The 15,705-nt window shown below is 45.9% G+C and overlaps 1 protein-coding gene across 2 annotated transcripts in view; it reads left to right on the top strand.

Moving 5' to 3' along the window:
* The window catches only part of TBC1D9B (TBC1 domain family member 9B), a 44,163-nt gene that overhangs the window by 21,193 nt on the left and 7,265 nt on the right, over positions 1-15,705 (top strand). Inside the window, exons 8-19 of one of the 2 annotated variants that reach the window (XM_075602051.1) lie at positions 3,351-3,503; positions 4,166-4,316; positions 4,967-5,181; positions 5,604-5,721; positions 6,159-6,444; positions 8,968-9,097; positions 9,957-10,055; positions 11,606-11,674; positions 12,309-12,549; positions 12,883-12,948; positions 14,512-14,583; positions 15,535-15,585. In XM_075602051.1, the coding sequence (XP_075458166.1) occupies positions 3,351-3,503; positions 4,166-4,316; positions 4,967-5,181; positions 5,604-5,721; positions 6,159-6,444; positions 8,968-9,097; positions 9,957-10,055; positions 11,606-11,674; positions 12,309-12,549; positions 12,883-12,948; positions 14,512-14,583; positions 15,535-15,585 (1,651 nt within the window). The remainder of the gene's footprint in view (positions 1-3,350; positions 3,504-4,165; positions 4,317-4,966; positions 5,182-5,603; positions 5,722-6,158; positions 6,445-8,967; positions 9,098-9,956; positions 10,056-11,605; positions 11,675-12,308; positions 12,550-12,882; positions 12,949-14,511; positions 14,584-15,534; positions 15,586-15,705) is intronic. The other variant, XM_075602052.1, reaches the window with a different exon arrangement.

Here is a 15,705-nt window from a genome sequence, read left to right as displayed (position 1 = left end):
GAGCTGCGGACCCGCGGCGGCTCTGCCTGAGACTCTCCTCCCCCCCCCCCCCCTCACAGACAGGCAGAGCTGCCGACCCGCGGCGGCTCTGCCTGAGACTCTCCTCCCCCCCCCTCACAGACAGGCAGAGCTGCCGACCCGCGGCGGCTCTGCCTGAGTCTCTCCTCCCCCCCCCCCCCTCACAGACAGGCAGAGCTGCGGACCCGCGGCGGCTCTGCCTGAGTCTCTCCTCCTCCCCTCACACCCCCTCACAGACAGGCAGAGCTGCGGACCCGCGGCGGCTCTGCCTGAGACTCTCCTCCCCCCCCCCCCCTCACAGACAGGCAGAGCTGCCGACCCGCGGCGGCTCTGCCTGAGACTCTCCTCCCCCCCCCCCCTCACAGACAGGCAGAGCTGCGGACCCGCGGCGGCTCTGCCTGAGTCTCTCCTCCCCCCCCCCCTCACAGTCAGGCAGAGCTGCGGACCCGCGGCGGCTCTGCCTGAGTCTCTCCTCACACCCCCCCCTCACACCCCGGCGGCGCTCAGTCAGCGGGACGCAGGAAAGCGGAGGTAGGGAGGAGAGAGGCTGCGCGGCATGGCAGCGGCCGTTAGGAGCGGCGGCTATCGCCGCCGCATATGTCACGGTTTGTGGGGGGTGTGGGGCTCGGGGGGGGGGGGTGTGGGGCTCGGGGGGGGTGGTGGTGGGGCTTGGGGGGGGGGTGGGGGGTGATTAGGAGCGGCGCCGGCGGCTGTTGCCGCCGCATCTGATTTGTGGAGCGGGTGTGATGTCAGTGTTGGGGTCGGGCTGAGCCAGAACACAGCCCGGCCTCAACTGCCAGCACTGACGTCACATCCGTTTAATTTCTGTCTCCACAATTCTTTTTTGCACCATCACGAATGAGGTGCCACTAAGGAAGTTTCACTTCAAAAGAGGGGGAAAAAGGCGAGGGGGGGATGTAGTATTGCTGCTTTAACATCTGCAAAATATATTGGTGGGTAGTTATACTCCTGATTTGTGTGTTCTGATATTGCTTCAACCACACCACTGGGAATACATACAAATGTAAATTTACGGTGGCATATAGTGTTGAGAAATTCTTGACAAGTGCCGGCTATTCAAAGAATAATTCCCGTGTATTCTGCGGGATTCCCTCTGTGCTGTAGCTTTGGCCGATCTTCCCACGCTGGCAATTACAAGTACTAACCGGAAATACGAAGTGCACCCAGAGAGCGCCTCAGGGGTGGGCAACTCCAGCGCTCCAGGGCCACCCACAGGTCAGGTTTTCAGGATATCCCTGCTTCAGCACAGGCGGCTCAATCATCATGTCTGAGCAACCTGTGCTGAAGCAGGGATATCCTGAAAACCTTGCTGGTGGCCCTGGAGGACTGGAGTTGCCCACCCCTGGTGCAGTACATTTGGTACAAATGTAAAGAAACAATGTAACCTATTTCACTTACAATGTTTCAGCTTTAAATATGCAGCTCGTCAACAGTGTAGCCTTCTGGGGGGGGTTGGGTTTTTTTTTTAACGATGGGAGGTCTGGGGGTCTCCGTTAGTGGCGTCTTGGATCACCAATTCCTGCGCTCTTACCCGTCGTTCCCTTCTGCTTCACTCTCACGTTCTCCGTTTGGCGCTCTGTAGTTGTTGTGAAGCTCTGTTCCCCCCATGGCTGCAATGTCTAGTATTTCAGTGCTGGATATCAGTGACAAATTTGGACTGCTCTCCTCTCCACCAGTTACACCTTCTACTTGTTTTATCCACCCCCCCCCCGCCCCTTTTTTTGTATTATTTCTTTTTTTACAGGGTGGGATCCGAGGGTCCCCTTGAACCAAACACCACTATTTTCAGCTCTGGGAGCCCCCTCGGGTCGAGAGATACCTACCGGTGAAGTTACCTTGTTTAAATCACCCTCTGGGGAAACAAAATGGCTTCCACACCTGGGGCCAATAGGAAGCTGCAGTATCATCTTTTGCGGCTTCTTACTGGATAGCCATTTAAATCCCCTGCAAAAACAAGGAGGTATTACCAGTAACTTCGGTAAGTATCTCCGGAACCGGTTAGTCCCAAGAGCTTAAAATAGTGCCGTTCCAATCAAGTAAATAAGAGGGGGGTGAAAGAGGGAAATGCAACTTTAAATTGAGAACAGCGTGTTGTTGAACCCAATGTTCATTCTGTTTCCACATCTTTTGCATTAAAAAAACCACAATCCTTATAATGTCACTTCTGACACTCTCACCTGCGACAACGTCTTGTTTGCACTTTTTTCTAATCCTAACAGTTGTCATTCTGAAAAATACTAATTCTATTGACTTACACAACCTGTAAGGCGTAATTGGTGGGATTAGTTTTATATACGCATTGTTACTTTTCATCGCCTCTTATTTATTTGCTAATATTCTGGTGCTCGCTTTAATAACTATCAGCACCAGGAATCTGGGTCTTCCCCAGAGCTGAAAACGGCACGGAGGACCCTGAATATCCAATCATGGAGGTTAGTTAGGGTGTATTGCTCCTTTAGACAGGACGGGCTCAAAATGTCCTTCATTTCCTAATTATTCTTCAGACTATGTAGCTGCATTATGTTAGGCAGCCTGCATTTAATGATATTTAGCTGTAAAAAATGAATAAATAATAATAGTGTATCCTTTAGTATTGCTTTAAAACTTAACATTTTCACACCCTTCGACTGTTTCCAGTCTGGCCTAATTAATCCAAGCTTAGACCTGGTGTTTTAATCAAATACAAAACATGCTATTTTCATGTGAATAACACAGCTTCTGTACAAAGGGTTTCTTCTTTGTCCATCCACACTCTTGTTTTGGAGGCCCTGTACTCTTACACCCATCCTGGGATCCCACTGCATGACATCGCTGGTAATTCCCATAGCATCATGGGAACGCCTCCTGGCGGCATTGAACTTGCGCCAATGCCCACCTATTCTTCCTCACTGCCAGTTTGTGTTCAGTAGCAATGGGAAACGCTGATCACTCCAAAGGCATAAAGAAGATCCAAAGCACTTCTCTATTAAAAGTCCAAATATTGGGTTGATATTCCTGTGCTCTCAAACTCCAAGACGCCCTGCTAGTGTGCTAAAGAATCATTATACAAGTACTAAAGAAATAAGATTAGGCACCCAAGTTGTCTAATATTTTGGTTGCTGTTTGGTAGAGATGGCAAACCTCTGTAAAGAGGCTGAAGGCTTCAGCAGAAATGGACAACAAAGACTCAATAAAAATGTGAATACTAGAAATCGGATGACATTAAAAGATGCATTTTATTTGGTCACTTTCTGCCAGAACAGCCTGGGAGAATCACATACAACTCTCTGGCTTTTACTTTTTTGCTTACTTTCTTATTTTGTATTCCTTAGGAGATCTCACAACTCCCATCCAACAGTCCAACTGATGTTGGCCCCACCGTCTCCATCCCTCAGTGTTCTGGCAGCGGGGAAGCCCCCACTGCTTCCCATGGCCTCCTCAAGCTATTCCGGAGAGACACTACAGAGGAAATGGGTTCAAAATGGGTAGGTACTATTCACTCATGATTATGTTCTTGGCATGTTATGCTGGATTTTCAATGTTTCCAGCCAAACATGAAGGTACGTTTGGATGTCCAGATTTTTTATAATTGTAGCACAGCATTGTTTATCTAACTGCATACTCGACATTGCATGCAGTGTCTCATACTGCCAAGTACTAGGTAACAAGGGTTGAAGTAGCAAGTGTTGAATCATTTTAGACTGATGACTGGGTGAATAAACATTTTTCTGTATAATCAATCTACGCTGGGAAAGGCAAGTGAAGACTAGAACAAATTATATATTTTTTCATTCTCGTGGTATTTACCATGCAATTTTGTCTCTAGTGCGGCTTGTAAAATCTGAAGTCTTATTTGTACTGTAGTATTACTTTCCTTGTCCTACTAAAGAAGGGGGTGGATTCTGGCTGACTGATTGCTTTAAGAATTTGCTAAAAAGACCACACTGAATTGTCTTTGTACTTCTATGACATCTGGGATTTTTTGAAAGATAGAAACAGTAGCATCTATTCCAGCTGCTTTTGCCTTTATATCAGAATCAGGCTAGCTCAGTACCCATCTCTTGTCTTGTGAATCTTAGTATGTTTGTGTGGACAGGTGACATATCACTTCAAACGTGCCATCTCAGCCTTGTGCATACTCCTCTAGGCCAAGGAGAAGATGAAGGAGGAGTCTTGGAACATTCACTTCTTTGAGTATGGTCGTGGGATGTGCATGTACCGTACATCAAAGACACGAGAGTTGGTGTTGAAGGGCATTCCTGAGAGCCTGCGAGGAGAGCTCTGGCTTCTGTTCTCAGGTGAGCATATGACCTACCTGAATGTCCTCCAGGCAGTAGGGTTTGTGGACCTTAACTCCTCCTCACTTAACAGTGTGAATGTAATGATGCAGAGAGGTGTCTCATGGTGTACAGGACCTGCTAATTATCTGTTTTATAAACAGGTCAGAGCTAAATGTTCTCTCCGTGGTCCGTAGTAAAGAAGTGTGTACAATGCCATGCATAGTGTGTGGTACTGTAACTCTTCCAGTGTTCCAACTATGTACAAATGGACAATCTGCACATAATAGAATATCATGATACAGGTGGTCCTCTGTATCCGACGATCCGCTTTTCGTCGAAGGCCTTATCTGATAACGAATAATACAGTCCGCTGGATGCATTATCCGACGTCGGACCCGCTTATCCGACGGTCACTGCCGCCGATTAACATGAACCCGCAATCTGACGGTTCGTTATCCGACGGCGGTTTACGTTAACATGACCCCCTCCTCCATTTAGCCATGAATATGTCTTCCAAACATCTGTGGGTATGACGGCATATGAGACCGCAAGCTAGCTTCAGTCCTGCAGGAGCATTACTTGAGATCCTTAAGGTGTAGCGTGAGTTTAGAGGAAAATGGTAGGCATAAGTTGTGTGGCAGAACAAGCTCCAAACAACCTCTCTCTAGGGGCATCAAATGAAATGGTGACGCACCCTGGTTATTACGCTGACCTAATAGAGAAGTCCACTGGAAAATGTAACCTGGCGACCGACGAAATAGAAAGGGATCTTCACCGATCTATGCCGGAACATCCCGCCTTCCAGAACGAGCTGGGTATAGCTGCCCTGCGTCGGGTGCTGACCGCGTATGCTTTCCGCAACCCCAACATTGGGTACTGCCAGGTAACTGCTCTGATGTTGGGTTCTAACTAGAATGTTTTGTAGCGTGGTAAGCAGTTTGTCAATAATTTAATGGGGAGGAACTAGGCTATGGCAAATGCTCTGCTCTCTGAAGTGGGAGTTCTTTGTAACCGTGGTCTGTTTATCTCCTGCCTCTTGGACATGAATAAATAGAGTACAAAAGTATGTGCCAGGGATTTATTGTACCCGTAAATGTAATAATGTACAGTATGCACTATCGTTATGTAAAGATACATGAGCGTGTTACCGTAAGAAGAACAGCTTGGTTGTGGAACTGTCAGGATTAGTATGAACAGCAGACGTGGACAAAAGGATGTTAAAGAGACGATACAAACTTATTCAGAAAGGAAGCCGACTTTGTGGTCTTACACGTGAGTGCCGCTAAAAACAATATTTCTCTCTAGGCTATGAACATTGTGACCTCGGTACTGCTGCTTTACTGTAATGAGGAGGAGGCTTTCTGGCTTCTGGTGGCTCTGTGTGAGCGGATGCTCCCAGATTACTACAACACGCGGGTAGTGGGTAAGTCCACAGTTCTAGCCCTCATTACCTCCCTGTGTCTGTTTGCGCTGGTCTGTCCTTCTTCGTATGTCATTCTAATGATGTCATAGATGTCACTCTGTGTCCGCACTGTGGAATATGTTGACGCTCTACAAATAAACTATAGTAATAATCTAAGTTTGAACTGGTCTGTAAAGGAGCCGGACTTGGATTAGCATTTTCTCATCTACTCACAGACATTTAGAGCAGAATAAAAAAATGATTATGCCGTGGTTAAAAGTGCAACTGATTACGGGCTACTTTTAAATTATATTTGGTTCGGATATAGTTCTAAACCAATGCTCTTTTTTCTTATACGACGTAGCTTGTTCATTTTCTTGTAGAGGTTGGGATGAGCGTTTTTCCCAAACATGAACTGCTGCTCTGGTTAACGATGACTCTCCTCTCGTTTGCCCCAGGAGCCCTGGTGGACCAGGGTGTGTTTGAGGAGCTGACACGGGAGTGCCTGCCCCAGCTGTCGGAGAAGATGCAGGAGCTGGGAGTGATCTCCACCATTTCTCTGTCCTGGTTCCTCACGTTGTTCCTCAGCGTCATGCCCTTCGAGAGCGCAGTGGTGGTGGTGGACTGCTTCTTCTACGAGGGCATCAAGCTGGTTCTGCAGTTGTCACTGGCTGTCCTAGAGGCCAACATGGAGAGCCTGCTCAACTCCAGTGACGAGGGGGAAGCAATGACTGTGCTGGGGAGGTAGGTATCATCACAGAGATACTCGAAGTTCATTTTCAAGGAATTTTCACCTGAATTGCAAATCTCCATCTTCACCCTGTATTGAAAACCGTTTATCGGTTAAAATATCGTCAAAATTACAGGGGGGGGGGGCGGGGTTTGCACACCTTCAACAAATTCTAGTAATTGCTTTAAAGTTCGTTATTTGTTCCATATTTTGCCCACAACTATGTATGATATACGATGATACTTTGATAAGTTTGCCCACCACACCAAGGTAACCCCAGTTCAGGCAAATTCTGACTTCTACTTTTAATAATGTATTACCTTCTCCAAGCTGAAATCCTCCTACGTCTCTTTAGTTTTCATTTTGGAAGACTCTCTGACTTGCAAACTTTCATTTCTCCTCCTACCTATAGTATACCTTGCCATTACCTTACCATTACCTTACCATCCTTCAAAAAATACTGATCCACATCCATGTGTTATGATATAGAATATTGCCAAATATCCTTTTATTTTTATGGGCTTTTTTTTTGGGGGGGGTATTGGATTTTAGACTTGTGACTTCTCCCCCCGAGAGTTACGTCAGTTACTCTTACATCTATTTGTTTCACCTTTTTTTCAATCGCCAATGACCAATGGTCACCATCGCCAATGGTTTTTCGGACCCCTTCCCCGAAATATTTAATATAGGATTGGCTAAAATTGGTGACATTTTTCACGGGAAGAGTAGGAAAATGTTTTGACAAAACTGTGGCTTTGGACTACATAGAATATGGCCCTGCAGTAAATGTCTCGTGTACAGAATTTCCAGGCATGGAGTCCTCTAATAATGTAAATAATCCTCTGGCAATATTTACAACAATTTCCATTGTCGAACACACTTTTGTTGTCCTGTTTTGTTTTGAATCGGGAAACTGAAATCTAATAAGTCAGTAGGGTTACTAGTATCACAATATCGCTGCTCAGCTTTGCTTAACCCTTTGAGTACTGGAGGGGGCCTGAGCACCTCCGTGCCACAGCCCCTCCGGCACTTCGCGAGCACATAATCACGGCGTCCCTGATGACGCGAACGGAAGAGTCCTCTTCTGGTCCTCGGTTGACCAGATCGCGTTCAGCACTTCACAGGAACGCAGAACACGATCTCCCCTAGAAAACGAGTAACTGGCATATGATCAGGCTCCTCCGGTGGCAGTAAGCAGGTAATGCACTTTAAAAAAAAAAAAAATACATGTATGTTCCATGCATGGGTTCTTCAGAGCTGAACTCTGTTCATTTCAGCTCCGGGATCCCCCTGCTTCCTTAGATATTCACCTCCTTAGGGGGTTCTGGTATCTCCTGCCCAGGTTTAAAGCCCCCGGTCACATGGGCCAACATGTGATGGGACATGTAAACCTGAGCTGAGATACCAGCACCCCCTAAGGGAGTAAGCATCTCAGGAAACAAGGGGTCCCCGGAGCTGAAATTAACTGTGGACCCACCATCCCGCCCCCCGCCCCCCCCCCCCCTGCCCACCGGGTCCCCCCTGCCCCATCCCTAGTGGGTGTGGATATTTTGGGAGGGGAGAAATTCATGGACATTTTTTTAGAGGCAGGGGTCCATATTCTGCTTGCATTAAACCAGAGATTCCTAACTCCAGTCCTCTAGGACCACTGGCAGTACAGGTTTTAATGTTAACCTCTCTAACCTCTCATTAGCACAGGTGGCCCAATCATTTGGACTGAAGCACTTGTACTCAAGCAGGGGTTTCCTTGACACCTGCACTGTTAGTGGTACTTGTGGACTGGAATTGGGAACTTCTGCATTAGACAGTTTGCACTAATCATTTTACCTTAGGCCGCATCCATACTACAGGATTTGGCACGAGCCACATAGCTTGCGCCGAAAACAAACACTAGGACGGCAATGTAGTAGTGCATAGTGCGAGTGCACATGCGCTACAGGGAGAGCGGCGCTTCGCAATACAAACAAGTTTGTTTTGCAAGCCATATGCCGAGGAGCAGGCACAAGCTAGCTACTATGGACGCGGCCTTATATACAAGCTGCTTAGCTTCTTAAAATAATTAGTTCTACATTGTATGCCTATTGTACTTGCAGTGAAATGATTTACCCACATAACACTGCTGGTTTCATAATACAAGGTATGCTAATAATGTTTACATCTGAAAGCCTAAAATATTGCATCGCCTTCATTAGGGGCTCATTCCAATCTGAGGGAAAATGCTGCAGTGATACCAATGTTGCATCGATCAGAACAGGCTTATATAGTCACATGGAGATGATTCATAATGGCTTACATTGTATTGGTCCCAGAAAGTATTCTAGTCGATCAATATTTTTCACAATGATGTGAATATAGGGAAACACAGATGTAGCCAGCGTCGTTACTCCCCTGGCAGCGGGACATACACAACGCACCAGCGGGAAAAGCAGCCATTGTTTTGGATTCAGACTACTCAATTTGACTTATTCAGCCTGACCTTCTGTACAACAAGCATGTAATCCTCATGCTCTTCCATGATTTCGTCTTTCTCCTCGTAGGTACCTGGACAACGTGGTTAACAAGCAGAGTGTGTCCCCTCCTATCCCTCACTTGCACGCTCTGCTCACCAGTGGCGACGAACCTCCTCCTGAAGTTGAGATTTTTGATCTCATTAAGGCATCTTATGAGGTAACATTCTTCAGAATCTGTTGTGATTGCAGATGCAGATTTGGCCTTTCCCAGTCAAACCAATCTCCCTGTTTCCCTGGGATTGGACGTTTTCTAATGGTTGTCCTCCATTGGAAATAGTCTGTGTTTTTGATTCATGTGATATGTATATATTCAACCACACATTAAATACGTTATGATGGGTAAAAAAGTGACAAAAACCCCTCCACTGTACAGTAAATAAAAATATCACTTGCGAGCACATTCATATGTCTCATACAGGTCTGGAACCCAGATTTTCATCATTATCTCCTAGCATACAATGCTTCCACTGCAGCCAGGGAGTCTGGGTAATGACATGCAAATGAGAACAGTGTCACCTTTTGCTTCTAATCCAGTTTAACATGGAGCCCTATATGCATATGCCACCTGCATTAAACAGCTTTCCAGTACAGCTTGGGTTGATGCCGGAGCTCGCGCCCCCCACCTCCCTGCGCGGCTCCGGCATCAAATGACGTTGCGGGGTCATGTGACATCATGGAGACGCGTTGCTGGAACTAAAGTAAGTAAAAAGTTACAGAGGCCTCGCGCGAGCCCTGACATTTATTTTAAATGCCTACGGGGAAGCGCGTTGCCTCTGTAACTTCCGCATCCCTGATCTATATAGTGTGTGTGTCATGGTGACTAGTCTGTTGGGTCAGTGGTACGTTCCTCAATAGTTCCCCAGCGTTATATATATTCTGTGTTTTTGTACAGTGCTAATTCTGCGTTATAAATAGTTTTAGGCAAGCGTTTTAGCGTTTGGTCTTACAATCCTTTGGTTTGCCTCAGATTAAATCATCGGGTTTATTTGCTTACTTTGCTCACTGTCTCTTCCTAGAAGTTCAGCAGCCTGAGAGCTGACGATATTGAGCAGATGCGCTTTAAGCAGAGGCTGAAGGTAATCCAGTCTTTGGAGGATTCAGCCAAGAGGAGTGTGGTGAGCAAAAATGGTCGTATGTGTATCATGTCTGTGAAATCATCCGACCCATCAAGTTCTTTGAAGATGTAGTTGTTAGTGCTGTCCTGCTCCTTTATTCAGATGGCAAAGAATGGGTGATCAGGTTAAAACTGAATAACTGTAATTATATCTACCATAGTTCTACCAGGGAGAAGGAGTGGCTCAGAAAGAAAAGACACTGACCTGGTTCAATTCCTGGTGTCAAACTTGTTTGACCTTGTGACCTTGGACAGGGAGATAGAATCATAGATTGTAAACTCATCTGGGCAGGGGCTGTGTCTGTAAAAATTCCTATGTGCTGCTTACTGCGCACTGTACTGTCATTGTGGAGCAATTATTATTATTATTATGTTTTCTCAGACATTTTAGTGGGTTAGTCACTAAAGCGCATTGGGTGGTCATTGAGTTTAATATCCCGTATCCATCAGTACTAGCTACATTGCTTCAATGAATTACCTTTATTACAGTAATAAAGATAACTGTGGTGTTATGTCAATAAAAGAAGGTACTACAGTTCCAGATAATCATTTTACTGGAGCATCCAATTTGTGCATACTAGAGCTAATATCAGGTTATGGTCAATGGGGTTGACCCCTGCAGCTTGTGCACAAGAGCTGTAGGTAATACTGTATGAGCAATATAAATGATCAAGTCTGCTTTTAAATAGCTCATGTGAGGCTCATGCAGCGGTGTGTACCTGCATGCAGGAGAGGGGGGGGTGGATATCCCGGGGGAAGAAAAAGCTGCCGGATCGCTCACTGTACGGTAACCACCCGGTAGGCACCAAACCTACTAACCCGCAACCCCCCACCAACCCTTGTGTCACACACAGCCTCTGACCCGGGCAAGGGGTACGTGCTCACAGAGATGATGCCGCAGGTATAGTAGCCGAGGATCCGATCGTGAAGGGAAGCGTGCTCCAGCCGTACTAGAATGGGAAAAAAATAGTGGCGGGCGGTGCACTGCTAGCCGTTGGTGAAAATTAGAACGCCAAGCGCAATCAATGAAAAAAGGATTTAATTTACACAAATGGGTAAACACATGGCATAAGCGCAGCTCTGACGCGTTTCGTTCCTAGTGGACTTTGACAAAGTTCCTCACTAGGAACGAAATGCATCAGAGTTGCGCTTATGTCATGTGTATACCCATTTTTGTATACACAGATATTTCCCAGTAAAAGCTGCTTCCTGTGGGCCCATGTGATGTGGGAAAATTCAATTACCATTGTGTTGCCCATGGATAGGACTGAACCGATGGTACGAGTAAGTGTCTTGGGAACCGAGGAGCTCAAAATAAGGTGATTCAGCTCCGAGGACTCCCTGGTTCTCTTCCAGGTTTATTTATTTTTTTTAAATGTAAATTTCAAAAAAAAAAGGTAGAGTGAAGTGCTGCTTTGATGGGAGGTGCCATTTATAAATGTTACAAACTGACTGGTGTTTTGTGTGTTCGGATTACATACTTTCACATCTCATAAATGCCTGATCAGTGTATACCTATGTTGCTTTATCCTCTCCATTACTGCCCACTAGGTCAGAGCCATCTCTACTGATCTTGGCTTTTCCATGGAAGAGCTGGAGGATCTGTATGTGTTGTTCAAGGTTAGTATTGTCAGGGCAGGGTGCGGGGGGGGGACAAGTGATGCAGAGGGCCTGGCTGACCGATGCTGGAAGTTTGGCCTGGCCGTACGTCGGGCCCAGCTTCCACGTCTGGCCACTGGGGCCTTCTTGTGCTGAGCTGCCCCAGCTCCCATCCACTGCGGGGCCATTCCTAACCAAGGTCCCACCGCTTGGATTCGGCCCGCCCAAGCTCCCCTCCTCTGCAGGGGTCGTGTCCGACCGCTGGCCGCCTTCCCCTTGCTGGGTGAACTTCATTTTTGCAGTGCTTTATTCGTGTAAAAAGCACAGATTAGGCTGTCGTCGGGCGAAATTCCCCATTGACCAGTGTGGAGTTTCAGGCTGAGAATGGCCTAGTCGCATGCTTGGGCAGATGTAGAATAAACCCTGTAGACTTCTTTTTTTTATTATTTATGTATAATGTAGTAAAGTGAAATCTCATATATTCCAAACACTGGCTTTTCAACTGTAATCCCAATCGTGGATTACAAAATCCCAATCCAAAAATGTACCATTAGAGCATTTATTCTGTTATTGATCAAATTTAAGGGTCTCTAATTTCTTGATTATAATCTATATCACATTTATACTATTCTCCGTCCCGTCCTGCCCTCCTTAGGCACAGCATCTAATGAACTGCTACTGGGGTGGGAACCGTGCAGCCGGCAGCCGACACGACCCCAGCCTGCCTTACCTGGAGCAATACCGCATTGACCTGGAGCAGTTTCAGGAGCTCTTCACTCAACTCACCCCCTGGTCCTGCGGCCAACATGCCCCCATCCTTGCCGCACGTATCTTCCGCCTGCTGGACAGCAACAAGGACTCGCTAATTAACTTCAAGGAGTTTGTAACAGGTCTCGGTAGGTTCCCCGGCAGAAGTTAAGCCGCCTCTTCCTTGTTACGCAGTGTCGGAAAACACGTATTTTAAATGTCTTAACTGCACAGAGAGAACATTAAAATATCAGATGGCTTAGCTGAAGATTTACATGGGGTATAGACGTAGCTCATTTTTCCAGCCGAGTACTAGGTTCGGTGTAAGGTTCTTTTCAACTGTGCTCTTCTATTGCTATATACTGATCCTAATCCCAGGGGGTCTAGCAGCAGAACGAGTAACAATAAAATGCTTAGTTAACAAGTGTATATAGTTTATCCGAGTGATGGACAGTCTGATTTGTCCCTTCTTGCTGTGGCAGGTGGGATGTATCATGGAGACCTGACAGACAAGCTGAAATTCCTCTATAAATTGCACCTTCCTCCGGGTGAGTATATGTTGGCTTGTTGCATTTATCAGCTTTACACGATTTCCAGTAAACTGAGAAACTAATCAAATCAAATGCTACCGAGCACATTCAGAGGCTTCCCTATATGGTCGTTTTTAGTGTCACAACATGCGATATTTACATAGAGCAATCATCATGTTTGTTACAATTCTGTCATTTCATTATAGAATTAAACAGATGTTTTGGGAACATTACTGGCAACTTTAAAGCAGAACTACATGCTGCATATTTATTTTGCTATATGATTAAAGCAGGATGTCTACGGAGCTGAACCCCATTAATCTCAGCTCTGGGAACCCCCCACTTCCAGAAATACTTGGCACCGTAGGGGGCGCCAGTATCTACGCAGTCATAGAAACTCTGCGCCTAACATAATGGTGGCGTTTAAATGTCCCGCATCACCCGGGCCAATAGGAAGCTGTGACGTCATCTGGTGCAGCTTCCTATTGGCTCGCGTGACCAGGACCTTTAAAGTCCCCACAGAGATCCCAGCACCACCCCTACGGAGGTAAGTATGTCTGGAAGCAGCGGGTATCCGGAGCTGAAATTGACAGGCTCAATTGTTCATTGTTCAGCTACGGAGACCCCCCCTGTTTCAATCCTATAGCAAAAAAAAAGGCAACCAGTCAACATGTCGTGCTGCTTTAATATTTTTTGTAAAACTCCTGCTTTTCATAGTGTAAACAAGAAAGCTAGTTATATTAGGGATGCAGTGACTGGTTGCTGTGCTGCACAATGGTAAATTCATAATTTGACACAACCGTGTTCTCTTGCTGATCAAAGCATTGCATTTACCACTGGCGATATTAGGAAAGCTCTTGGCTCTATAAGGAAAGGAGAGGGGTAACCACCTCACCTGAATCCACCTGGGGGATCCCAGTCTGTGGAGAGCCGCCCGTAAGGATGTGAAACCACCTGTACCTGGAGAGCCGGGAGGTCAGATCTTCCTTCTACCCCTGCGGGGGTGATGGGAAACGCGTCAGAGTTTCACTTGTGTGTTTGTCCTTTTGGCACATATGCCTAATACATAGTTTATTTTTGCCTCCAGCCCTTTGTCCATTTGCAGTGCTCTACTCCCCATTTTTCTATCTGGGCTCTATAAGCCCTCTTATGGAACTTGGAAGGGATTTATCTATGTTTTTCAACAAACTGGCAGTTTGTGTGGAACCTTTTAGCTATTGATCCAGCTAGTCAACATATTTGACAATATTTGCTTTTCAGTGAAACACCTTTAAATTATTTGCAAACCAAATTAGGATATGTTTGCATCTACCTAGCAACAATTTGCTTTCGAAATCAGTGGATCTTTTGTTTTTAAACCAAAATAAAACAGCAAAGATGCTATTCTTCAAGTGAACGTTGTTTAAGGGCAATAGGTAGGTTAAAATAGGGTGTTCATATATGTGGACCTATAGGGTTGTTCATTTGAGTAGACATACAGTGGGAACCTCTGATCTATTTGGTAACTGTTAAATTAGCCATCCTTCCTTCCATTCACCTTCATGTGATGCAGTCTGTTTTCTTCATTCTTTGTCTCTACAGCTCTCAGCTCAGAAGAAACAGAGTCTGCTCTGGAAGCCACAAGCTATTTCACAGAGGACATAACTCCAGAGGGTAAGTTACCTTCCTATTGTGTTCTGCTGAGTTCTTCTTTGCCTTGTGCTGGGGAGAGGGGATCTACTGTTTATGATTACAGTGGATAGGCTTGTAATATACTAAATTCATGTCATTTTGCTACAATGAGGTTAAGTGTAATTACCCAGAATTCCTGGTGCAGTGGAAGCACTGTATGCTAAGAGATGCTGGGGGAAAGCAGGGTTACAGACCGGTCTGAGACATGTGAATGTGCTCACAGGTGATATTTTTATTTGTTGTACGGTGGAGAGTTTTTTTGTCACTTTTTGACCCACCATAACTTCTATAATGTGTGGTTGAAACCTGTTCCAGTCTCACATTGCAAAGCCAGTAACTGATGAGACCCAAAAGGTCGAAACATGTCTGTGAGTAGGTTTACTGGCTCTGCACTTCTTTAACCCAGGCTGTGCTGAAAAGCTGTGTAATACGGCAGGCATACGCTTATAGGGGTCCATGTTAAAATGGACATGAAGCAAATGTTGACACTATGTACTCATTTGCATGTCATTTCCCAGAATCCCTGGCTGCAGTGAAAGCACGGTATACTAGGACATAATGGGGAAAAGCTGGGTTGCAGATCTGTCTGAGACATTCGAATGTGCTCACAAGTGGTATTTTATTTGCTTAAAATGGAAAGATTTTCACAAGAAGGAAACACACAGTCTTAAGCACTTGCACTTTCTGGAGCGGCGTGGCCTCTACTCCCTGCACTCCACTTTGCCATAAACTTCCCACGGTGAAAGTGCATTTCTAGGAGAAGTGTAAGGTTATAACCTTTTTGTTTTTTTTCTTGTGAGTCGCCACCTGCAAAAGGCCTCCTTTCTCTGCAGCGACCTTTTCCTGACTGAACCCTTCTTCTTTTTTTATTTTCTCTACTTTTTTTTTCTGGCACTTTCAACTTCTTTTTCCCTTTCTTTCTGACCGCTGCAGTATCTCCCTTTCTGTCCGAGCTGGATCTCATTCTGCAGTGTGAGTTCCCAGGTCAGTTTATGTTCCGTCTGGGAATAGTGCTACATAGCAAGGGCCTCCGCTTCATTTCAGTGACTTGTTGCATATATATACGAACCATCCCATCATCTTTGACCTTTAAAGAAGCAATCC

The sequence above is a fragment of the Ascaphus truei genome, chromosome 5 (assembly GCF_040206685.1).
Source record: "Ascaphus truei isolate aAscTru1 chromosome 5, aAscTru1.hap1, whole genome shotgun sequence".
NCBI lineage: Eukaryota > Metazoa > Chordata > Amphibia > Anura > Ascaphidae > Ascaphus > Ascaphus truei.
This window is presented reverse-complemented; position numbering and strand designations above follow the sequence as displayed.